This window comes from Neodiprion fabricii, chromosome 5 (assembly GCF_021155785.1).
Source record: "Neodiprion fabricii isolate iyNeoFabr1 chromosome 5, iyNeoFabr1.1, whole genome shotgun sequence".
NCBI classification, from domain to species: domain Eukaryota; kingdom Metazoa; phylum Arthropoda; class Insecta; order Hymenoptera; family Diprionidae; genus Neodiprion; species Neodiprion fabricii.
In genome coordinates, this window is record NC_060243.1 from 24,705,634 (window position 1) to 24,729,619 (window position 23,986).

At 40.3% G+C, this 23,986-nt stretch overlaps 4 protein-coding genes across 18 annotated transcripts in view; 2 read left to right on the top strand and 2 right to left on the bottom strand.

Annotated features, from left to right (window-relative positions):
* The first annotated feature begins 105 nt into the window (after positions 1–105).
* On the top strand, positions 106–14,866 carry LOC124183760 (vacuolar protein sorting-associated protein 26C). Of its 7 annotated transcripts, none has more exons than XR_006871041.1 (9): positions 106–698; positions 795–889; positions 999–1,142; positions 1,201–1,596; positions 1,668–1,764; positions 1,863–1,988; positions 2,062–2,207; positions 2,604–3,189; positions 3,277–3,726. XR_006871041.1 is itself a non-coding variant. In XM_046572712.1 (8 exons), the coding sequence occupies exons 2-7, from the start codon at positions 833–835 to the stop codon at positions 2,142–2,144; spliced, it is 903 nt and encodes a 300-aa protein (XP_046428668.1). In that variant the 5' UTR covers positions 106–698; positions 795–832; the 3' UTR covers positions 2,145–2,166; positions 14,856–14,866. The 7 variants fall into 7 exon arrangements, 1 of the variants encoding a protein (XP_046428668.1); XR_006871042.1 differs by having other exon boundaries at positions 2,062–2,166; XR_006871040.1 differs by having other exon boundaries at positions 106–702; positions 2,062–3,189.
* LOC124183756 (protein mono-ADP-ribosyltransferase PARP16) lies at positions 1,802–5,355 on the bottom strand. 3 transcript variants are annotated; one of them, XM_046572703.1, is made up of 7 exons: positions 4,931–5,349; positions 4,144–4,565; positions 3,893–4,048; positions 3,495–3,704; positions 3,253–3,418; positions 3,039–3,171; positions 1,802–2,828 (listed from the first exon to the last, which is right to left on the bottom strand). In XM_046572703.1, exons 2-7 carry the CDS (start codon positions 4,468–4,470, stop codon positions 2,669–2,671), a joined length of 1,152 nt encoding a protein of 383 aa, XP_046428659.1. In that variant the 5' UTR covers positions 4,471–4,565; positions 4,931–5,349; the 3' UTR covers positions 1,802–2,668. The 3 variants fall into 3 exon arrangements, with proteins under 3 accessions (XP_046428659.1, XP_046428658.1, XP_046428660.1); XM_046572702.1 differs by having other exon boundaries at positions 4,629–5,349; XM_046572704.1 differs by lacking the exon at positions 3,039–3,171 and having other exon boundaries at positions 4,144–5,355.
* Positions 5,896–23,986, top strand: part of LOC124183752 (myocyte-specific enhancer factor 2) — a 52,299-nt gene continuing 34,208 nt past the window's right edge. For 5 of the 7 annotated variants that reach the window (XM_046572697.1, XM_046572696.1, XM_046572698.1 and 2 more), the window contains exon 1: positions 6,777–6,909. The gene's annotated coding sequence lies outside the window, so the exon portion shown is untranslated. Of the gene's footprint in view, positions 6,303–6,776; positions 6,910–23,986 lie in introns of those variants that run through there. The other 2 variants (XM_046572689.1, XM_046572690.1) reach the window with 2 other exon arrangements.
* LOC124182012 lies at positions 8,589–17,544 on the bottom strand. The gene is made up of 3 exons (XM_046568788.1): positions 17,279–17,544; positions 10,643–10,787; positions 8,589–8,602 (listed from the first exon to the last, which is right to left on the bottom strand). Exons 1-3 carry the CDS (start codon positions 17,537–17,539, stop codon positions 8,589–8,591), a joined length of 420 nt encoding a protein of 139 aa, XP_046424744.1. The 5' UTR covers positions 17,540–17,544.

Sequence of the window (23,986 nt, forward strand, 5' to 3'; positions counted from 1 at the left end):
TTTATGATAATATTGGCTGTTGCAGAGTTTCCGTTTTCCGTTTTCGATTTAAGCTTTGCATTGTTTTTACAACGATGCATTGGATAGACGATTACATTTTGAGAAACGCTATCTCTGTCAATAACCTCGCAAGCGTAGAGATACATAAAACTCGCAAGGGGAAATATTCCCTCTAACCTGATTCACACCTGAGCTAAGGCGATGCTACGCTACGTTTTGACCGGCTGAAATTATTCTGTACTCCTTGATGTGAAGTCGATTTTCTATAAAATTTAATGAAAAAATGTTATAGAACGTCGAGGCACTCCGTAAATCGTAGGAAAACGAATAATTCATTGAAATATCACTTCTACTTTGCGCAAAGATATCGCGGTTAGTGCTTTCGTACGAGAGAATTAGTTTTCCAAATCGATTCGTCGGAAAATTACGACATTACGATTGGAAAACTAAATAATTGTTGGCATTTTTGACTAGTGGGAATTTTTCATCACAATTTTGATTGAGGTGTCTATCTCAGTGGTGTTACGAATCACAGAGAAAAGAAATAAATTTCCACATAGAACGAGAGTTTATTTAATATTTTCGTTTTTTATTTGACAAACCATAGTTACAATTGCCAACAATTTCGAATTCTACGATGTCGATAGAAGAGTGTAGTTTCGCTTTTATGAAGCAAAGTTCTTCATTTTTTACTAGTTGTAAGTACGTGCATAAATTACGAATGGGCCGAATACTTTGATCTAAACAGCTGCCAAACAGTTGTCAAAATATTAATTCATATGTATTTTATACAGGTCCAATTGACGCGTGATAGATACTTTGTCACCTAACAATGGCAATAAATTTGGATATCAAGCTCAAGAGAGCCAACAAAATATATCACGAAGGGGTTAGTCGATAATTAATTGACAAATTTTTAGGTTATGCTCCAACTTGCAATACACCATGCAAAAGCCTACATTCATTATCTTCTCTCTCTTTCTCGTGACACCCTGTAGGAAATTGTGTCGGGAATAATACTGCTCAAATGCAACTCTGATGTTAAGCACGATGGCATTTTCCTCACTATGGAAGGTTCGGTGAACCTTCAGTTGAGCTCAAAAAATGTTGGAATATTCGAGGCGTTTTATAACTCTGTCAAGGTTAGTATTTCGTTTTCTTCATTTATCTTCTTTTTACATTGTTTTTTGTACTTTACAGCCGATCCAGCTGGTGCAGTACACGCTGGACGTAGCCCCAGCAGGTAAAATACCAAGTGGCAAAACTGAGATTCCTTTTGAGTTGCCGCTGAAGCCAAGAGGCAACAAACCTCTGTACGAAACTTACCATGGGGTATTCGTCAGCATTCAGTATTTGGTTCGCTGCGATATCAAGCGAAGCTTCCTGGCAAAAGATGTTAGCAAGTCTTTGGAATTTATCATGGAAGATAAGCCGGTGAATTTACAGTTGCAAAAAGCTCACTCTAAAATAGTATTTTACAAAATAACACCAGAGTCGCTTCAAAACATCAGAGAAAGAACTGGCGTACCAAAATTCCTGATATCTGGAAGACTTGACTCTGTCTGCTGTAAATTAACTCAGCCCTTAACCGGAGAGGTAAATACAGAGCTTCCTGCATCAAGTAAAACACAATTTTATGTGTTCTTTTCTTTTGTTTTTAAAATCAGGTGATTATTGAACACTGCGAAGTACCCATAAAGTCGATTGAGCTTCAGTTGGTGAGAGTGGAAACATGCGGATGTGCGGAAGGATATTCTAGAGATGGTAATGAAATAAGAATTGTTCAGGTAGCCTCTAGCGGTTCTATTGAAAATGTTTATTCCATAAATTAATTTTTGTTATTCGTCTTGTTATTGCTACAGCTACGGAGATACAAAATATACAAATAGGAGAAGGTAACGTTTGCACTGGGCTAGCGATACCAGTTTACATGATATTCCCACGCCTGTTTACCTGCCCGACATTGAATACAAGTAATTTCAAAGTTGGTAAGTGTACAGGGTATTTTAAATAATCGTGTTGAGACACGAATCATACTTAATTTAATTTATATTCTTGCAGAGTTCGAAGTAAACCTAATAGTCGTATTTGAGGACGACTATTTGGTCACAGAAAACTTTCCAATCACTCTAACAAGGCACTAAACGTGCGTCACCAACTATCACAGTATGAATCTGATGATTTTCATCTATAATTATTATATCAATGTAAATAATTAAAAAACTGCTCAAATAATACTTTAAAAAATCATATTTTCGCATAACTACCGTTGATCAGTTCGCTTTGAATGATGCGTGTGACTCTGTGAGTATTCATAGTGCTGCTGAAAGTTGCTTATAATCATGACTAATATCAAAGTAGTGTAAACGTCACAAAGCAAAATTTCGCTTCTAGTTTTCTTGAAAAGTTTGTAGATATGACAGTCTTCGATTGCCTTTGGTATCTACAGACCCTCAGATTGATTTTGAACCATTCAAGGCCAACAGTATAATCTGCTACTACCTGTTCAACATGGGAAGCAGACACCATCGGTGGCCTTGATGTGTCAATCTAAGGGTCTGTACATATAAATGTATGTGAAACAAATTGAATTTCGTATTAAGGACAGTCTGGATGATAAACTCTGGAAATCGTTAAAGTACGGTGTGATAAATCTCAACCCAGTCGACTACTGGAATCCAACTTTTTGGATAAACAGCCTGCAATACTTTTCAACGTACTTATTGTGGGTCAGTCCGACAGATGCCAACAGAACCACATAGCCAAGAACAAAAGTGAGCAGCTTGTGCCTTCTGAACCAGGCAACCAACCCTCGTCCTTCCTTGTGCCTGAAAGCAATGAAGAGTGATTAAAAAATATCTGATTCATCTCTGAGAAACTGCTTGGATTTTTGTTGTTGATCATGCACGAAACGCAATGACAAGTATTAGAATGTTGCTAAGACAACAAAATGGATTGGATGAAAAGCCAAAGTCAGACTTTTATTCGCGCGCTAAACTGCAAAGGAAGTTGACCTTTTTTTCATCAGTCCCATTTACCTTGAAGAAGAAAACTCTTGGCTGTAAACCAGCAGATATCTGATACGAACTAAATCGCTATTTACAACGAGGTAGTACTTGTTTGGAACTTTGCCACTCATTGCATCGATTACAGTGTTTCTTGCTGCATCCTCTAAATAAGAAAGAAAAAGTTAGGACTGAAGCTATCGTGTTTATAAATAAGATGCCCTGAATTACACAAATTATTCTTCACCTGAATCCCCTCTTTTCACGTCAGGGTGATTGATTAGTTCACACAACGCGATGCAGCTCAATTGACTGCCGTGCATGCTGCCGCCCCATCCGTATCCAACAGGACTGTAAGGCAAGCTGACACCCAGTTCGCTAGAGAAGTAGATGCCTGTGCCGTAGAGAGATCTCTGGATAGTATAACAAAAGCAGCAAAATAAACATCGACAATGATGCAAGTGCTTGAAGCAGAACAACTATGCCAACCTTGCACATGTTCTGCTGTAAGCCGTGGTGGATTATTGAGTGGAAATTCTCAAGTCGACTGCCGTGGTAAGCGTAGAGGGTCGTGTGTCCCTGTGAAGCTGTTCTCCACCTCTCCTCAAACAGGGAATGCTTGGTGCTCGCAACTTGGAATATCAAATTAGGAGGTGCTACTGCCATTTCGGATGGAACACGCTTCAGCACAGAGTCATACTGCAACATCATTGTCGGCGAAGTGAGGCATAAAAATTTGAAAATGCTAGATTTTTTGCAAATTTGCTTTTGATTCGTGTATCTAATTTCAGGTCTTTTATTTTTAGAAAAAGCCGTCTTTAGAAATAAATATGTTCAACAATCTCACAGCATATGGGTGGAATGAAATACTACAAGTTGGAACTCACGCATTCTTTGTTTACGCTCTTGATCTGCGGGTCTCTAAGCCTAACGAGAACCCAGTACAGCAAATTGACCGCAGCTGAGTTGTTCTCGTAAACATCAGGCTCGTCTAATTGACGAATGATTATGGAGAGTGGAGGTATAGTTTGAATGGCTTCCCTCTGCGAAAGACCAAGCAGTTTAAGTAGCGTAAGAAATTAGGACAGACGGTTGAGCATGGGAAAACGAAAAGCACTCTGCCAGAGGCGAGACGTACCAGAGCCTCGATGTCTTTGCATTCGTTCCTAACGTACATCGGGGGATAAGGTCTGAGGCATGAGTCATATCTGTAGCTGTGAGAGGCAGCGACGAAGAGAGACCACTTTATGTCAGCAGCGACAAGATCTCGCTCCAAAATTGTTTTCAACAAGAGTACTTTCTTCTTGGGGCATTCTTCTATCGTGAGCGATCCGAGGGGCGGAGGAATAGTCTGAGGGTCGAACCCAAGGCGGCTGGTCGAGCTGCAACAGTCCTCCTCAGGGTCGAATTTCACCTTTGCCTTGAACTCGGCATCGCCGCTCGTCGCGTTCGTCAAATTCGCCATTTCGCAAGAGGCCAACGAAAGAATGTTTCCAGCTCACACCGAGCCCTGAATTGTCATCGTATTCGAGGTGGATAAAAGAAAAATAGCGATACCACCTGAAAAATTTATCCCGGTGAACTGACACCCTGGTATCCACCGATGAAAATAAGTATTCTAACCTCAAAGGGTCGACCGACAGCTGCACAAATTCGTCTCCGTCAGCTAACCTGCATCAGCAGAGGCCGTAGTGACCGACGTTTTCAGCACAGACTGTATTGTGTCTCCGCCGGTCAAATTTTTGAGATTACAATACCTGAGAAATATATCGCGGTGTAAGTTGTGTGATAAACGGTGCGTGCGTAACAAGGTTCTAAGGCAAATGTTGATGCGTGTAGTTTGTGGGGTTTTTTTCTTATCAGTTTTGTTTGATTGTTTTCATTTGATTTTCCGTGTCAAAGAATTGGATTGTGATCTTGCTTACGTCTTCGTTCACGAGAAATTTATTTGGTAAAAAAATTTATTATGTATATATGCACAATTAATCTTTCACATATTTTCACCAGGGTGTTTTTTTTTTTTCCACACAACGCCGGTATTATACACGCGACGATCACGCAACTTTTTCGCATTTGTTTCTTATATCTCTCGGCTCTCTGTTAAATCGTTTGAAAAAAGACAATAACTGTAATTCGATAAATGAAATTATATTGTATTAGATCGTGACAGTTAGCCTGCCTGTATAATTTTGAGAAATGTTACGAGAAAAAGCTACCCATCGATTGGTCGTTAATTTGTATTACACATATATTCGGCATTAAGACGTTTCTTATTTTACAGACTTTCGATTTGGAAACCAGGTGGATTAATATTAAACTGACTTTAGGTATGTCGTTAGTTTCTTGCCCTTTTTTTCCCGTTGGAATTTAAAGAATAAAGACTAACTTTAGTGGCGATAGAAGAAACAAACAAGAGTATGTATATTACAGGAGATCAAAAGATCCCCTCTGTAATATAATTCTGATCGTTTGATGGTGGTGTTAAATAATGACAACGCCAAAGATAATATCGTATCGAAAAAATTCAATAATCGTGCGTTCACGTACGAGTCGTTCGAAAAATCGGACGTTTTGAATTTCTGCCGCGCTAAGCGAGGCCTGCGCAATGGATACACATTTATCGACCGCACCGCAATTATCTCTAGAATACGGCAATCGGCCGCGCGCGAATAAATTCCCCCACATCAGCCCTACAAATTCCCCGAGAATAATGAATTTGTTCAAAAGTAACAAGGGGGTAAATAACCGGAATAAAAGAGTGTGATAACAGTGAGTTTTGTCGAGGTGATTCGCGAGGGATATTTACAAACGAAAATAGTGCAAATTGAGCGTGACCAGTCCGACAACAACGTGAGTATAATATTATTCGAAAAGTATGTTCGAAACATATGTCCAACGAAAATCCGCGTACGGATTTGTCGACGGCGGGTTGGCCGGACTGCGGCTCAATGTCATGCGTTCAAGGTAAACTATCGGTGACGTCAGTGGACGTCACTTAACAAGTGGGAGTGTATGGAAGTAGCCTCTGGGAACGGTTGGTTTTCGGTCGACGTTCCGTAGTCGGTCTCGAAGTTGAAGAAAAATCTGAACCGAGGTGACCGAGAGGCGGGCGAGTCGTTTCGCGGGACAGCTATGTAGACTAGGGGAAAACAATTTTCTGTGTTAGTTTACACGTGGTGGTACGTTATGAGCGCGTTATGTACGTGGAAAATCACCGAAAACAAATTGCGCATGCCCCGCGCCCGATGACGTCATGAAAATTGTGGTTTTGATCAAACTCCTAGCTCGTTGATCATGGTTGTTCTTTTTTTTTCTTCTAATTTCTTTATTTTTTTATTGTATTTATTATTTTTTTGCTTCTCCGTATCTTAAATTACACACCACATTGTATATGTATATATATATATATATATATATAGGTACGTACATAATATATAATACACATATTCGCAAGGTGTATATACAACGATATATCTATACGACGTACGTGTACACAGTGGAGACATAGGTATACACATAAACGCATACATACATATGCATTTATATATATATATATATATATATATACATATATATACATGTGTATATATACATATACGCGGTACATTTGTACACATAATATACGCAGGTTTGAAAATATATTAAAAACAAATAAATAAATAAACACACACTCACACGGTTCCAACATGTTGACGTACAAAGTGATATAAAATTAAGAGAAAATAATAATAATAACAATAATAATAATAAAAAAAAAAACCTGGTGTTAAGTTTTTGTTTTCTGTTTTTAACTATAAATATTATTATATACATGAAAGACAGATTAAAAATCGAAAGGATAATATTGTGCACCTATACCAGAGGGGAACTTGCGACGGAGAGAATCGATTCTCGTTCAATATTCGTGAGTATTATTTATTATTGACCCCCATTTTATTCGCAAGATATGTACATGATACAGTATTACCTATGCCTTCGTACATAAATTCGCGTATATTTACATGCGCGCATATCATCGGCTCGTACACGGATACCGCATGTCCGGTTCTCCGTGTAATTTTTCTCAATACTCGTGCTACACCGTAGTAACAATCATTACAACACGCATGTATTTGTCCGTGGACTTTTTCACGCAACGGCGTCGTCGGCTCTCGTACCGATCCGTCGTCGTCGTCGTCGTCGTCGTCGTAGACATGTTGTATCGTGTTGGAACGACATGGCCTTCACACATACGTACGCATGACATTGAGTTTCCTTTTCGGTAGGTAGCGAAAATAATGATTCTCACCAGATACGAGAGGAGAGAGGAAAAGGAAAAATTTCAGATCGGCTATAAACACGTCGATTATTGGGTGGATGAGAAATACGGGAAAAAGGAGGTAACTGGAATTGATGGAAGTTGAAGATAAATTGCTTCGATCATTGGTCAATAATCGATGCAGCGCTACAATTTCAATTACAGTTTTCACGAACAATATATCCCAAGTTACCTGTTCACGATGGTGAATATTGTCGGATCGGAGACGACTGAGCTGGTCGTAAATTTACCAAGTCAAACAACAAACCCAGCGGCAGAAGTTCTCTTATTTTCACACACGTTGATACATGCTAGCGACTGCGAGTTACATGTGTCGTATGCGCATAACAGAGTAACTTCGGACGATGTGTGTAGATCGATTGTTAACACCGCGCGCGACTTTGGTGCAAAAAAGTATCGTCGTCGCTTACCTCCCGTTTCCCACGTCGTTTCTCAATATTTGCTCCACATTTGTCTCGAAGAATTTCAATATCGTCGCCGTTACTCGCAGTCGAGCTTAGTAACTTTGCAACTATTATATAGTAGTTTTGTTGATTGAAGACTGATTGTATTTTGTTTTGTCATTATGACTGCGAGGGCGAATTTGTTCGTGTACTTGACTCCTCGACGGTGTTTACTTTGCCTCTTACCTCTGTTTGCCACCGTACTAAACATTGTTTACAATACATCGTATGATTTATCTCCCACGTAACTTCTTTTCCATAATTTTATGGCGTTTCTATATTCCTTTTTTTTTTTTACTTCCCACCCTTTCGTCGTTCTATCTGATAAAATAACAGCCCAACGTAGCGAATTTATTCTCGGAATGCATCTCGGTCTCAGAACTTTGTTCGATCTTACTTTTCCATCCTTCGCCAGTCGATACCAGTTACACATTTTTCATTCGTTACGTTTGTACTCTGGCGTCGATTCAGTTTGTAAAAGTTCTCTTCTATCATATTGCAAGAAATGTGGAGATAGGCGTTGAATCCGATTGAACCAATCGTCGAGTTCCGATTGTCGATACACCTTCAGAAGTCAATTTGTACTCAGCTGTAAGTCGGTTCCGATGTCTGAAATTTGGAAAAAAGTGTCAGTCTCTAGAATCTGAGTATTTATTTGGTCACATTAACATTTTTCGCATCGAAAAGTGATTTTCTTTTCTGTCTTATCACGTTTCTCGAATATTGCAAGTTACAATTGAATAACTAAATTCAATATTTCCAAGTTCAAGTTGAAGCGTAATTAATCGTTCGGCAAGCACAAGGTTTACGCGCTATGGTGATTCAGAGGTGACGATCTGAAAGGAGTTGAGAATATTTTTTTTACGATAAATGTGCGGATAGATGTTTATCAGTTAATTTATAACACGGTATTAAATTTGCGTTACCTGTTCGTTTGATCTGTAATCAAGATGTTAATTTTCTTCTCTTTTTGTGTTTTTTTTTTTTTTATTTTGCCTTTTTTTTTGTCATTGGTGCTACTGCCATGATTATAATTATTACAATTGTTATTATAATTATTATACGTTCTTTATTTATTTTTTTTTCCTCGTTACTTTATTTATTTTGAACGAACGTGGCCGCCGTCGCCACCTAGAATCGAGCTTTCAAGGCTCTTTCGAAAGCTCCTCCACTCAAACGTCCGTCGATAAAGAAGAACACTGTCTTCGATCACTTTACGAAATAAGTGCGAACATGTGCTCACGGGTAATTCGCGCTACAGTAAAACCGCGATTTTTTGATACGACGATTTTTTTTTTTTTTCATTTCATTTGTTCAAAAAAATTCTTACGTATTGTTATTCTGGATTGTTTCTTGTTTTTTTTTTTCTTTCCTCTCTTCCTGCATTTCAGGATCACAACAAAATTTCATATTCCTTATTTCTTATTTAAAACGCTTTCAATGCTCTGTCTATTATCACGTAATTACATTTGACTTTCAATTGTATCTATAAGGAAAACAACAAATACCAGATAGTTGTTTTAAGTTACTTTAGGCACATACCTTAAAATTCATATCCGTTCCTTGACGGACAAATGCGATAACTTGGCGGAAACAAAACGTAGATTAAACATCTTATCTAGGTCCAACGGTTGAAAATTTTGAATAAAAAGCCGGAAGTTATAGTAGGATAACATTTTTCGATGAAATAAAAAATTGCAGTCTCACGACAAAGTTTAAAATTGGTATAGATTACGTAAAGTTTCTTGAGTACATTTTCAGTTATTCGTCAGTTGGAAAATTACATTTTTACAGTATGTATCGCTTCCTTTTTCGTTTCTCATACTCCTGCTTATCGTAACGTATGGTTTTAATGCTGAAAAAAAAAATCACTCAATATCCTCGATATAGATTTTTTTTAAACATCTATTTCAAGATTTCCAAAGAAGCAAAGACTTAAAAAATTTTGTCGAATAATTTTTCGTCGCGCCTCATTTTAGCTTGGTGCATACGAATGATTTTTATAATCATTACTTTAACGATGAATGAAAATAATGATAATAATTTGACGACTTTCACATCGTCGAGCCGAATTCAAACGGACGATTATTATATTTTCACGGTCTTCAAGTTTTTATACTGTACGATACGTAAGATTGAAAAAAGAAGGACAAAACCCGTGATATGCACATACCTGCGTACGTGCGAAAAGAAAAGAAAGAAGCTGATTTATCGCCGTCCTCCCGTGTAACACATGTGTCGGTATAGTGTATTCGATGCAAAGACGACACGTCGATGATAATACGTGATAAATACACGCGAACGCATTTCGGTTGATTGGTAAATCGGGGTGAGGAGGACACACTGGTTATATATGTGTTGCAAAATACTTGTACACACATGCGTTGTACAGGTATATGCGATGATGGTTCATAGCTGTTTGTGCACGTTACGTAATTATTGTATGTTGTGTATTATGCACCGTACATCGTATATTCGTTCGTGCGAGGATGAAGGAAAAAATAAATAAATAAAAACATCTCGACGTACGTTTATCAAATAATCGTGTGTCCATCGGCGCTAGGTGATCTTCTCTGACAAAAAACCTAGACCTTGCTGATCGAATACCGCGATACCGGGTTATAATACTTGTTCCATAACAATGCAGCGGCAGTATCACCGACAGCGGTAGCATTGGCGTTCTATCTCTTCCGACAATCGAAGAAGATGAAGAAGAAGAAGACGAAGAAGAAGAAGAAGGAGGAGGAGGAGGAGGAGGATGAGGAGAGAGAGAGGAATAAAAAAAATACACACGCTATTCAAACCACGGGAAAACATGCGGCACAAAGCTCGGTCGGCAAGCAAGCCCGTGACCTAAAATTGATTTTTTTTATTACCTTTCAACCGACAGCAGGTTAACTTCGTGTTCAACCCGATTGTACAGATTGCAATGTACGCCACTAGCCCGATGCTCTTATTTGCATATTCTTCTTCTTCTTCTTCTTCTTCTTCTGCTTTTATAACTCTGAAGGAATTTCGCCCCTACAACATACAATCGCAAGCAGACGATGAGGGACAAGTACAGGTATAACAATTTGGACTAAGGTTTCCGGCTGCGAACGTCAGGAAATGACAATTTTCAAATTTCTACGACTTGATCCTATCTAAACTTTTTCCAGTCTATTATCTTCTTGTTTTCAACTGTAAAGGAGCTGTATTATCGCAAAAGTATATGCTTTTACGCTTCATTCATTACTTGGAATATCAGCAATCCATCCCTCGCGTTTCATCTCTGCCAGACTGTGCGCAACATGCAGAATGAGATAAGAGCCGTTCCTTTTTAAATGCAGTAGTAAAGAAGAAGAGGCATGTCTAAAAACGAACTGATTTATCAGCTCCTTTAATTCCAGTTATACTCAAACATTTTAACTGTGACTAAATGATTAAATCTCGTGCAGATTCATAAGCTTCGATTTCTCTTCTCTGTTGGTTAATTTTAAACATATATATATAAAATAATAATAATAATAGAATAATCAATGAGATGTACAAATTCATTATTAGAACGAAAGGGAGGTATGTTTAACTGTACACAATAGTCAAAACTTTAAATAGACAATTCGTGAGTTTTTCACACTTTGCGAATACCAGCATCTATAGCAATGTTCGTTAATGCCTTTTTCTTCCGACTAACTTGTTTTCGGTCCAAAACAAAATGCGAGTTAAATTCTATAAGAATTATGCGACGATGACTGGCGATGTTACTGCGCGTAGGCTGCAACAAATAACAAGTGAATGTTGTAGAATAAAACTCGTATTTTATTTCGGACCGCAAAAAAGTTAGCCGGAAGGTTGAGGCATTTATGCATTATTTTGCTGAACAGTAAAGTTTATTAATGGTTTCCCAGTGGACTCACTATTTTTTATTTTTTTTTCTGTAGAATCAAAACCACACGGAGTTTCCTTTCTAATAAAATTTTATGCGGCAATGACTAACTACGCAAGTGACAGGCGCAAACAAACGATACCTTGATCATAGAAACACGAAATTTCAACAGAAAGAAAACCCGTTCAGTTTTTATACCGAAACAATGTGAGTCACTGGGAACCAGTTAATGAACATTATTGAGGATAAATGGAATAATCGAAGAGACAATATTCTGACGACTGACGAATATTCTGATTCTGACACGCGAGAGGATCGAGTTACCTCGTAACGAGGAATTCGGAGAATATGGAAAAGAAAGCTCGTTTCGCGCCGTTTATTCCCTTTTCGTCATCATTTCATTCCAAAAAAGTTTTCATAAACATCCAAATATGGCGATTTTCGTCGTAGAGATAGTAAAATTTCGGTGAAGCAGGCGGGGTTTTTGTTGCGTAACATATTCATCGTAAACCTGTACTCGGCAGGCGGCTTTCTCAGCCTCTTTTGTTGTCTTTCCCCGCCTGTCGATCTACGTAATAACAACCCGCTAGGTGCAAAACTTGTTCTTCATTCATACACAGGTCGAATGGCCTAATTGTTCAAAGTTTAAAAAGCTATTGTTCATGTCGGCTGTGCTGGCTTTGTTACGACTTTGAAGAGAGAGGGATAAAGGGAGAGAGAGAGAGAGAGAGAGAGAGAGAGAGAGAGAGAGAGAGAGAGAGAGAGAGAGAGAAACTAAGAGAGAATTAAACCGCCACCGCGTGGCACGTGGCGACAGGACCACGTGCCTCGGTTCATTCGTGCGTCACGCTCTTCCTCTCCCCCTTCTCTTCCTCCCTCTCTCCCTCTCGCTCTCTCTCTCTCTCGCTCTCTCTCTCGCCGTCCAGCAGGGCATATCCCGTATCGATCATGGGTGGCCATGATCGTTACCATGGCAAGGTGGAAAACAACGTCTTATACCCCGCTACCGTTGCACCAGCTCGACCGAGTAGGAACGAGGATGAACGGCTCAAGAAGGCGAATAAGAAAAGGAAGAGGAAGAAGAAAATCAAAATTCGAATTAATATGGAGCAGCGCGGAAGATTGTTCGATCCCGATTACCTCTTCCCGTATCCGTACATCCTTGGATCGTTATACGCCGACCATATTTGTATTCCGCTTTACTCGCGATTTCCCGGTCAGATTAATAGAGTAAATTTTTACCCGCTTCGTCGAATTGTAATGTTCTAAGAGGACGATATGTGTAATCAGTTTTTACCGACTGCGTTGATTTTCAATTATTTTTATAAGATAATCAATGAAAATTTTCCAATCTACCCAGCATTTACGACGTGAAGTTTATAATTCCCCGTAACCGAATTACCATTCGTCAGTGCGAAAGTGCAGACTTTTTCACGTCAGTGATGCGTAGGCTTCGATAATAGTTGGTAAGAAAAAAAAAAAAAAAAGAAAAAACAGCGACATTTTTACTCCGTCGGTAAAGAGTGACTGTAGAGCATCATCTTAAAATTTTATTATTCCGCGTGGTGTATATTGAATGGAAAATTTTCCACTTCTCGGGTATTTTGATGACACGGAGAAAAACACAACGCACATATCTCTAACAAATCGCATTTATTTAATGATCAGAAAATTAATGAATTTGCCTCGAATATCATCACATACTATTGTCATTCTGTAAATTTTCGATTATTGCACGGTAATCGAATGATCTTACGAAGTACATGTATTTGTATAACATACCTTACAATTACGTAATTCATTATATACTAACTTCGACCTCATTTTTGCAAGTTTACTTCTACTTTCTACTACATAGTTATACGTACATTTATAACACGAACTATCTTGCGCGTTCTTATTTATTTTCACTGTGCATCACGGTGGCGAGTAGATTTTTTTTTTTTTTTTTTTTTTTTTTTGCCGCTTCTCGCGACAAGCAAAACGACATGCTGCTGCTCCACGCATGCATACATTTTCAAGCATTACACCTATACCCACACAACGACACGTACATACATACATGTGTCGTGATCCCTGATCTCAAGAGCTGCCTGCCACGAACCACAGGAAACCGTTAAATTCTCAGCTTCGGCTGGCATTTGTGCACTCACGAAAGTGAAACACAAGTATTTCTTATCTCTTCTTGTGTTTTTTTTTCCTCACGACCCCCCCCCCCCCCCCCTCCCTTATCTTTCTTTTCCGCGTTGCGTATGTACGTCTTTTATACTAATATCGCATAACGTTCGATAACTGCAACGATTTTTGTTGTCGCGGTTTTATAATAATGTTTCACGATTGACGTGCGGAAAAAAAAACAAAGAAACGAAGGTAGATGTGTATTTTACGGAAAAAAATAATATTATAATAATAATAATAATTTCGCTCTACAATGAATAATAATTAGACGAATGTTTTACATCACAGTGTAAACGGTTTATCAAATGATCCGACGTAACACGTCGATACATAGGTATAATAATCTCTTGCGCTACGCAAGTTGCTCTACATATATGTATATATATTATTTATAATTAATCCTAGGGAAAAGAAAATTTCATCCAGGTAGGGTTAATCGATGTAGATCGTCCACATCGTGAAAACGCGGGGATATCGATGAACAGCGGCTCTTGGTAACTCCCTACCAAAACCCACCTACCGTATAATCCATAAAAGACGGAGATGTAAGAAGGTTTCGAACGGTTTAGGGTAAACGGATACGTGCTGCCACCTCATCGTCGGCGAGTTTCGGAGCGTATAAAGCGAAAATCGGATGAACCGGGCTGCCGAAGAGGAGGAACGTACGGCTCACGAGTCGTCATCGTCGCTGATCTCGACGGGGGAGAGAGGTATATAGAGAGAGAGAGAGAGAGAGAGAAAGAGAGCAAGAGTGAAGAGGGAAGAGAGAGAGAGAGAGAAAAAGGTGTGCGGTATCGAGGAGAACGAGAACGAAAACATCGAGAGGCGGGCGTGTGGCCGCGTGGAGTTGGTCGGATTGGTGGGGGAGGGGTGGGGGAGGGGGTAGGACGCCGCGACGCCGGGCGTCCGATGATCGCGCCTTAAAAGGTTCGACGCCGCACGCGCCCAACAGCTGTCTGCCCGCGCGCCGCGCCGACCCCTTGTGCGTCTCCTGGCACAGTCCTGCACACGGACTCTCGGGTGTCGCGTTTCATCGTCGGACGAAGAGACGGAAGAGAGCGCGAGATGCCGAAAGGAAAGAGAGAGACAGAGGAGAGAGAGAGAGAGAGGAGAAGAAAAACTAGCGCGTGAGCAGACGACGACGTACGACGACGTACGACGACGAGGAGGAGGAGGATGAGAAGAAGAGAAAAGGAAGAGTCGTAGATGCACGAGCACCGAGTTTCGCATTTCGCGGTTTTTTTCTCATCTAGAGTTTCCGCCCCAGGGGCAAGGAGGGTCACCTTCAGGTTTGAATCACCGCCGTTGACGCTGCCGCGTTTCTACCCCCTTACCACCCCTGCTTAAACTTGGCTCAATTTCATGCCTAAGTACGCATTTACCATTCGTCGATAGTTATCGCGGTAGCTTCGCGTCGCGTCGAGAGGATAAGGAAAGAATTTTCCGAACACCACCCGTACGCGCGGAGAGAGATACGTTCGGCGGTAGTTTCTTTTTTTTTCGACTACCACGCAAACCTTTTCTTTATTTCTTCCACGCACCATATCCTACTCGAGGTTTCGGATTACGGTTTCCGTACGAAACTGCGATTCCTCGTCTCCGTTTACGTCTATCCTTCCGTTTATCCGTCGTCATTCGCCTAAAAGTAAACGTCGAATCGCCCCGATCCGTCCCAGTGGTTCGAGTCGACGGTGCGAACTGCCGTTGTTGTCGCCGGACTGCCTCGCGATGCCCATTCCGCTTTATTAGCCTTTTGCGATATCGGTGCTTAGTTCCTCGCGTTAATAAACTTCTCGCCCCCCCCCCCCCCCCCCCCCCCCACCCCACCCCCACCGCCCCTTTCTTTCGTTTCCGTTGCTTTTTCAGTTTCCTGCTCAATTCAACGCCGGTTTTCTTACGTATACGACGTTGACTGAATTTTTTGACTCTTGGAAATAGATATACCGTAGTCATATGTATGTGTGTGTGTGTGTGTGTGTGTGTGTGCGCCGTGAAGAACTTTCTTCAACCATTTACCGCGACAGACGTATACGAAAAATCATTTCCCCGAACGTTGTGTCGTTCGGTTTTTAGAGAGAGAATATATATGTATATTTTTATTTTTTTTTTTTTTTTATATTTCTTCGTTCGGAAATTCATTCGATAAGAGCTGTTTAAAATTTTTTTACGTTTTGCTCTTCGCTGTATTGTATTCGCACGGATATGAATATTTTAAAACGTTGATCAGTGCTCTGGCGCAGGTATTGCGAATTCTACGTCGAGTATGTATACGTATGTGCATAGGTGTATGTACGCATGTACAGTGGCCTGCGTGAAATGACGCGATAACCTCAGCTGCGGTTCGAACCGGAAAACTCCGATACAATCCCGTGCTTAGCAAGCTTCTCCGTCGTTGCTATTTCTTCAACGTTGAACTATATTTAAGAGAGGAAAGGGGTCAATTGATGCGTCACGTCATCCTGCTCACTGTACCGTCATCGTGTTTTTGCAGTGACGTGGAATCTTGAATACGGTCCGTTACGTGCGGTACCGAGCAAAGATCAACTACGTAATTTTTCCAACCGAGTTGAATTTTGAACGCTTCGTTTCTGTACAGGTTATTATACACTACGGTCAAAACTGACCTAGACACTGAACTGACTATTTTGAGGACTTGATTCCGCGTTTAGAGCAGCGTTGGCGAAGTCAAGTGTATAGGTGTATGGTCAAAAATATCATTGACTGTTGAATTTCAACGAATAATACACCACGTCGTAGCTCGATATATAGCGGAGATTTGTTTGTCGTAAAAATTTTAATTCTAACAAATTAGAGGCAGAGATCCGACATTGCGGAAATCGGTGAAAAAATCACCGTGTCCACCGATTGAAAACGATGATCGGACCGAATGTATGAAACACATCGTTCACCAATCACGCGCCAAAAGATTGTTACTACTCAGAGTGGGGAAGAACCCGCTGGAATTACAATTTGTCTTGCAAGTTCTCGAGCCGTGGATTTAACTTGTATATCCATCCATTCGTCCATCCATCACTGATCCATCTATCTCTGCACCCCGCGGCGATGTTGAGCTTCGCCGTAAGCTATAAAATACAAGGAGTAGACCAAACTCCGGTAAGGCGAACCGAATGCGCGCGTGTCGATATCACCCTCTGGTGTCCCGTGGTAACGGTCGCGAGGCTCAGAGATGGGTCGAAACAACAAACAAGAAATAGGGGTACGTGTGTGTGTGTGTGTGGATGCGTGGACTACGTGACAGACGTACAGGAAGGCAACGCCGAAATCGTCATTAGGTGAAAAATTTTAACGCAAGTTCTGCCGACGAAGCGCAACCGATTTTTATCTTACACGCGTGATGACGAGAGTCGGGAAATCGGTCCCAACGGGAAACGAACCATGAGACGGAAAAGGGACGAATCCCCCTGTCGTTTTATAGGTGCAACGTGTGCTTTTGACTGACTTTTCTTACCGTCAAGCTGACGATGAAGGAGCAGAAGTACACCGGGGTCGAGGAAAGGCGGGGGTGGACCAGGACGCAGATGGAAGTGGGGCGATTCCAAACGGCACCAGCCGTTGTTGCCGATGGTGACGGTGACGGTGTCGGTGATGGTCTTGCTGCACCGGGACCATGCAGCGCTGCTACGCCTCCACCCCACACGTGGCCCCAACATGTGTTTTTCAACCTCCTACTGAGATTATACTTCAAGGGACACGAGGACAACGGACGCATCGCTGCGAGACTTCCCTCTAACCGTTATGCTCTTCATATTTATGCCGCAATTGTCGGGGGGAGAGCGATTCGATTTCGTTTGCAGAATCTCTCGAGACGCTGCTGGTTACCGATGTTATTGACGTCACATCCTTGCTTCGTCGATTCGATGATGTAGATTTTTTTTATCGAGGATTGTTTCCGGTCCAACGGGAACTGCGGGAGTTTCTTTCGTATGATTTGCGTAGTGTGGTACGGTTTGTGTCTTTGGTTCTTGGGTATGTGATTTGAAATTATCAATGTCATTATGGGCGAAAACATTGGGATTCGATCCTGATACATTAACTATCAAGTCACTAACGAATCCAATGTTTTCATAGGAGAGAATGTAAGTTTAGATTTGACATCACTTTCTGCGACTAGGGTGCGACCGCACTGGACCACTAAGACGGATTGTAGTGTATTGAGTCGGAAACGAATGCCGACTAAGAAGTTTGGTCGTAGAACTTGAATATGACTTGACGCATCAGGTTGGATTGCATCGGAACGAATTTCACGAAATTTTATCACACTTGATACAAGTACGACTGCTTTAAGCTTTAGAGAACCGAAATGTTCCCAAAAAGAGTGACAAGTCACATGAATCGTATAAATGATGCCTCTAAAAAATATCGAATTTCAAAGGAAAAATGCCGGCCTTCTAAAGGATAATGAAGAAAAAAGCTCCAAGGTGTTCTGACGTAATTTTTTATTTTTTTTTTTTGAATGTACGGAGGACTTCAAATGAGCCGAAACTTGATTCTGAGCATCGTGCGTTGAACCATATTCAATTCAACTTGTATAAACTTCTCTTGGCGATGATTTTCTTGGTGTCGCAACGTGTATATTTTCACAATTTCATCACCATTTTTAACAACGTCGTGTACGAGCAAACGAAGATGCAATTTAGGTGCAGATTTACAGTCATTGTCAGGGTAACGTGCCAAAAGTGTTCTCTCGAAATTGCTCGGTGTGAAATACTGTAGAACAATGTTGGTCCTTGATGCGGAAATTCATCATCATACAGTGTGATCGAAACTTTACGGTATCGAATGTATTTAGGGGGAATTTCATACAAACACAACCAACGTCTAAACCTCACCATTTTTTGATTTTGTTAAAAAATTATTCTGCCATTGTCCCAACTTCGAAACAGTAGATACCTTGAATTTTTCTAGATTTCTTATTCAACTGGTTAATTATTTATTTATATTCAGAGTGATCTTGAAAAGGACCTGTTTTTAAAATCGTCAAAAAGTTCTTCACAACTATATTTTCTTCTCCAAACATTTCGAAATCGGGCCCATGATGGGCCCATTTTTTTGAAATATTTTTTAATACTCTTTAAAACGTTGTTCAAACGGTCTGAAAGTTCCCGAAAAATTCTCAAAACTTGTATTTTTCACTTGGAACATTTTTAGACCAATTTCATGATGAAATTGGTAAAAAAAAAAAAAAAAGAAAGTTGAATGTGCCGAAAAAATGGACAAAAATCACTCCATAATCGAACCTGTCTAGAAATATTCTGACTGAAAAATACAAGTTTTGAGAATTTTTCAGTAATTTTCAGACCGTTGAAACAACGTTTTAGTGACCAAAAAAAAAAAAAATGGAATAAAATTGGCCCATCATGGGCCAGGTCGTGAAATGTTTTGAATGGAAAATGGAGTTGCTGATAATTTTTTGCCAATTTTAAAATAGGTCCTCTTCAAAATCACTTGAAATATTTACAAATAATTGAGCAGTTGAATAAAAAAACTTGAATAATTCAGGGCACTCCTTCATAGTTGGGACAATTGCAGAACGAATTTAACACACTGAGAGAAATTTTTCGTTCGAGTTACCGCTCAGTTATTAACTGTTTTCATTTTTTACCACAACCGAAAAATATGGTTCTAGGTAAAAAATGAAAATTAGTTTTGCAGATGTTACCAGAAAGTCTAGTAACCGTTGCTATTCTTTCTCAGTACGATCACCGTTGCCTATATTTTCTTGCAGCCGTTGCGAAAATTTAACGCTTGTGCAAGAATAAATTGACGTTAAAGCCTTGTTTGACTAAAAAAGTAAAGTAAACCTCAGAAACTGATTTCGCGTTGCGGTTACCAAAAAAAAGGATCGACGATAGCGCAAAGTGGTAACGCGTGCCTCGTTTTTCGTAGTTCCAACAATATTCAAACAGTCTTTTCAACGATACCTGTTTTACGGAATTTTTCTAGTTACTACAACAAATGAAATTTTTCTCAGTTCACGAAATGAGAAACGGCGTGGGTCAGCCGTTGGCCGGGTTCCCATGGAATACCCGTAAGTATCGAGTGACTTTCAATGGACTCTGAGCGATATTCATGCAAGAATCCAGCCCTCGTTCACCAGACATTCGTCTTAAGTTCAACTCGGGTCGATTTCAAACTACGAAAAAGCATCGATTTCCGACTTTCGTCGACCAGCAAGTCCGAGAGCTTTCGGTCTCTGCATACGCGTTCAAGTTTCTTGGAAAGTTCTTCCTCGCGAGTCTGGCTGTTGGCCGGGCACGCGCGGTGCGGTTTGGCGGGGCAAACGCCGCTTCTTGATAATTGATAGTCACCGCCGGGTTTGTGGCTACGCGGCCAGGCAGCCCTGGTCCCCCTGGTAAGGCTGACGGCCGATGCTGGTGTTCCGGGTGCGGGGAGCCGGAGGTTCGCGTCATTTGCGCCTCGAGCACGTGCTCCGATTTCTGGCGGCTGCTCAAGCTCAGCTTATGCTTCTGCTTCTGCCACCTAGAACCAACAGCAACAGCACCAGCAGCACCAGCAGCAGCCTCTTCTTCTACCGCTGACTACAAGCACCCGTTCCTACCACGCTACCGGTTTAAATTTAGCATCCAAGCCTTCGTCTCCGAGGAAGAAGCGAGTCTGCTCCCTGCCATGGGACAAAGACTCTCTCCCTAGGGTTAGAAACGCGTTGCGTTGCAACGTTGGGGGATATTGAGAGGAAACGAGACACCGATGGAACGAATCGGATTCCCCGGAAACAATAATGACGATCGTGACGATGGTCGGACGATGGTTCTTCAAAGTCTCACTGTTGTTAATTGAATTTTTTAAAGAAACGTGTACTCGCAGCGTACGTGATTGATTCGTGATTATGTATCCACGTACGCGTATGTGGGTACATAAACAATCTTGGAAGCATCGTCATTCTCATCTAGACGAGGTTTACACCACCTTCGTTACGTCTCTGCAATTTATCGTTACAAGAGTTTAATACTCTCCCATACTCCAATACTCGTGTCCACATGGCCCAGGAGATAAACCTGTATATCTATGTGTTCGATGCTGTAATGCGGATGAACGAAAAATACCGGTGTTCAACTAAGTTTTCAACCTTTTACTACGCATATTGTGTCACGTCTACGAAATTGCACACTCTAATCGTTCGGAAACGATGATTCGTTGTACGCAGAAAGCTGAGATTAAACATCTTCTGCAAGTATAACGTGCTGTAAAACGAGTATTTGGTACAAAAAATTTTTAGTCGTAAAGCGATTTCGTTACTTTAGCTTTCGTCGTAAAAGAAAAAATTCGCAATTTGGCGCTTTCTACGTAATATCTCGTCTAAAAATTGATTTTTTTCAAATATCACAAATTTTTCATCGAGTATGTCACGTTTCGCGCTGTGCGAATTATACGACCTCCAGCAACGTGTGCGCAGAAGACGCATAATCTACATACGGTAACATCCGTACCGCGAACGATTGACAAATGAATTTTGGCAAAATGACAATCAAGTACATAATATGCATACATATAACTATGCGATAAAGTGCGGCCAGTAAGGCAGCTAAATATCAAAGCTCCGCAAGTACGTGCTACATAAATTCGGTCAAAATAATGTATTATAGCTTGTCAAAAGTGCGGATCATTCGCTATACATTTTACTACTTCGATTTATTTATTTATTTATTTATTACATCTTTCCGTCTTGTATTAATTTTCTTTTGACTTGTCCCTTATCGCATTCTTATCCGCTGAATCAGGATACACTGCGGACGCGACCGTGACCATATTAATTATACAATATACCGCAATGCGGGAAGCATTGGGTAAAAAGATTTTAAACATTTCTTACAACAAAAAATTTCGTTCCAATTATATCTATAATATGATAACATTCTTGTTTCTAACCTTACAAGATAACAGACGGACGTAATGCATGAAGATTGAAATTTTTTTCTTTTTCTTTTTATTTCAAGAAACGCAACGTGCGATCGAAAGGATTGAAACTAAATAAAACGAAACAAAAAAAAAAAAAATTGAATGAGAAAAGGGTGCAGAGAATTGAGCAGGTGAAAAGTACGATACGCGTCGTACGGTACGCTGCGTATACATGTATATATACATATATATATATAAAAAGAGGAAAAGAGAAAGGAAGAAAAAAATACCGCCAGGAGGTAGCGAGAGAGAAAGAGGCGAGTAATGAAGGGAGGGAGGGGAGGGGAGGGGAGGTGAAGCGAAGCCTCGCGAGCTTTTCGAAACCCTCGGAACGGGAGTCCGAAGACGTTGAAGGAGGTTGAAAAGGGCGTCGGGAGGGGGCAGAGGCGTCGGAGGCGGGGGGTGGGGGTTGAAGAGGGGGTTCGGCATACACGCGACGTGCACGCGGCTGGGGTCGAGAGCAGCGAGAAACGGAGGCTGGGGCCCTCCTGGACCGGCTGCAGCACGCGCTCGGCTTGCGGACAGATTTATTGAGTGGCGCGTGCCGAATTGAAGCCGTATTATTATGTGTATATGCATGTACGTATGTTGAAAATGCGCGAAGAGGAACGAGGAGGAGAGGTGGAAAACAAAATTGTGCGAAAAAATTTTGAAACCATAGCGGGATTGAATATTTTTTTTTTTTTTTTTTTCATATATTCTTTGAAATCATTTCGTAATCCCCGCGGACATTTGGATCATATCGTATGTAGATATAATGTTGATACAATGTTGTCGCAAAGGGTGAAATCGACCGTTTTACCTCTCACTTTTTAATGATTCTGGTAGTCATCGTAGATGAAAAGAAGTTTATAAACGTTTTGTGTCGCGTTGAAACGAATAAGGTTGCTGCCGCGTTGAGCGGCATTATTGTAAAAACAGTCCTGTTTCAGAATTTAGACCGAAAATCATTTACTATGCGACAAAAAGCATTTCCTCGATATTTTATTTTCGCCTTTAATTGATTCTACGAATAAGCTCGCGGACCTGTATTTATTCCGTAACGTCTTGAAACGTTACAATATTATATGAATTATATAACCGAAATTATTTATTCGCTTAACGTGTGTAATTTTATTCACTGTTATCATCAATTTTCTATAGCCAATTTTATACCAATTGTTCAGGGAAGGTTATAAAATTTTTTTGGTCTCGAAAACCTGGAAAAGTCAGGGAATTTCGTGATGGAGATTCCGTATTCATTGAATCATTGAGATCGATTTCGTGTGATTTATTTACTGATTTTCATTGAAACATTTCAGTTTCCCAATGATTTTCATTGATTTAGACTGATTTTCTACGCGATTTTCGCGGGAATTATCAGAACGGATAGAATGACGCGGAAATTAGTCGAAAAATAATGATTGGGAAGCCATTTGAGATCATTAGTCGGAATGCTGAGAAATCATTGGATATCACTTGATAGACTAGACGTTAACAAAACCACGAAATAAGATATTGAAGTCAATTAATATCTTGCGATTTCAGACATCATTTTCCGCAATCGTTCGACCTTCTTTAATTTACAATTCGCAAAAACCGATGCAATTTTCCACTCACGTGCGGAATGATTGAAATATTCAAATCACCTGGAATCATTGAAATCCTGAAGTTGCACGAGCGAAATAATCTCACGAAATTCGCTAAAAAAAAAGAAAAAAAGAAACAAAGTTCGATTCTGCAAATCACGGATGATCTTTGGAGTCTTAGAAGTTACACAAACTCGTCGAAATATCTCGTGGAACTTTGAAATTTATACCTCGAATCTTTCGAGTTTCGTAATAGTCCGCACATGGATTAGGACTGGAATTTTGAAGTGAAGTAAGATTATTGAAATTGTTGAAATATGGTTAAACTTATGTTGGATCGTTGATCTTTTTGATTCACTTGAAATCATCTCTGCTTATTATTCATACCAATCAAGTCTTTAAATTTCAACCTCGTTTATTAATATATATATATATAATATATGTATAAAGAGAGAGAGAGAGAGAGAGATCGACACGACGGTTAAACCAAGTTTATTTCGAGCATCCTTGTGATTTAATTTGTTCAATGATTTAATAACGCCGCTTACGTATATATCTATAACCTGGATGCCCGGAGTAAAGCTGAGAGGTTATACCTGTACGTCAATTTAACCGCGGCTAGTATCGTATAACTGTCAAATAGGAGTATATATATACACATAACGCGGTGT

Coding starts and splice junctions, on each gene's coding strand:
- LOC124183760 (XM_046572712.1), top strand. CDS start 833: ATGGCAATAAATTTGGATATCAAGCTCAAGAGAGCCAACAAAATATAT. Junction 890..998: donor ACAAAATATATCACGAAGGG/GTTAGTCGATAA, acceptor GACACCCTGTAG/GAAATTGTGTCGGGAATAAT. Junction 1,765..1,862: donor GGAAGGATATTCTAGAGATG/GTAATGAAATAA, acceptor TTATTGCTACAG/CTACGGAGATACAAAATATA.
- LOC124183756 (XM_046572703.1), bottom strand. CDS start 4,470: ATGGCGAATTTGACGAACGCGACGAGCGGCGATGCCGAGTTCAAGGCA. Junction 3,419..3,494: donor TACAGCAGAACATGTGCAAG/GTTGGCATAGTT, acceptor TATACTATCCAG/AGATCTCTCTACGGCACAGG. Junction 2,829..3,038: donor CAAGAGTTTTCTTCTTCAAG/GTAAATGGGACT, acceptor CATTGCTTTCAG/GCACAAGGAAGGACGAGGGT.
- LOC124182012 (XM_046568788.1), bottom strand. CDS start 17,539: ATGCGTCCGTTGTCCTCGTGTCCCTTGAAGTATAATCTCAGTAGGAGG. Junction 10,788..17,278: donor CCTTCATCGTCAGCTTGACG/GTAAGAAAAGTC, acceptor TGTATGTTGTAG/GGGCGAAATTCCTTCAGAGT.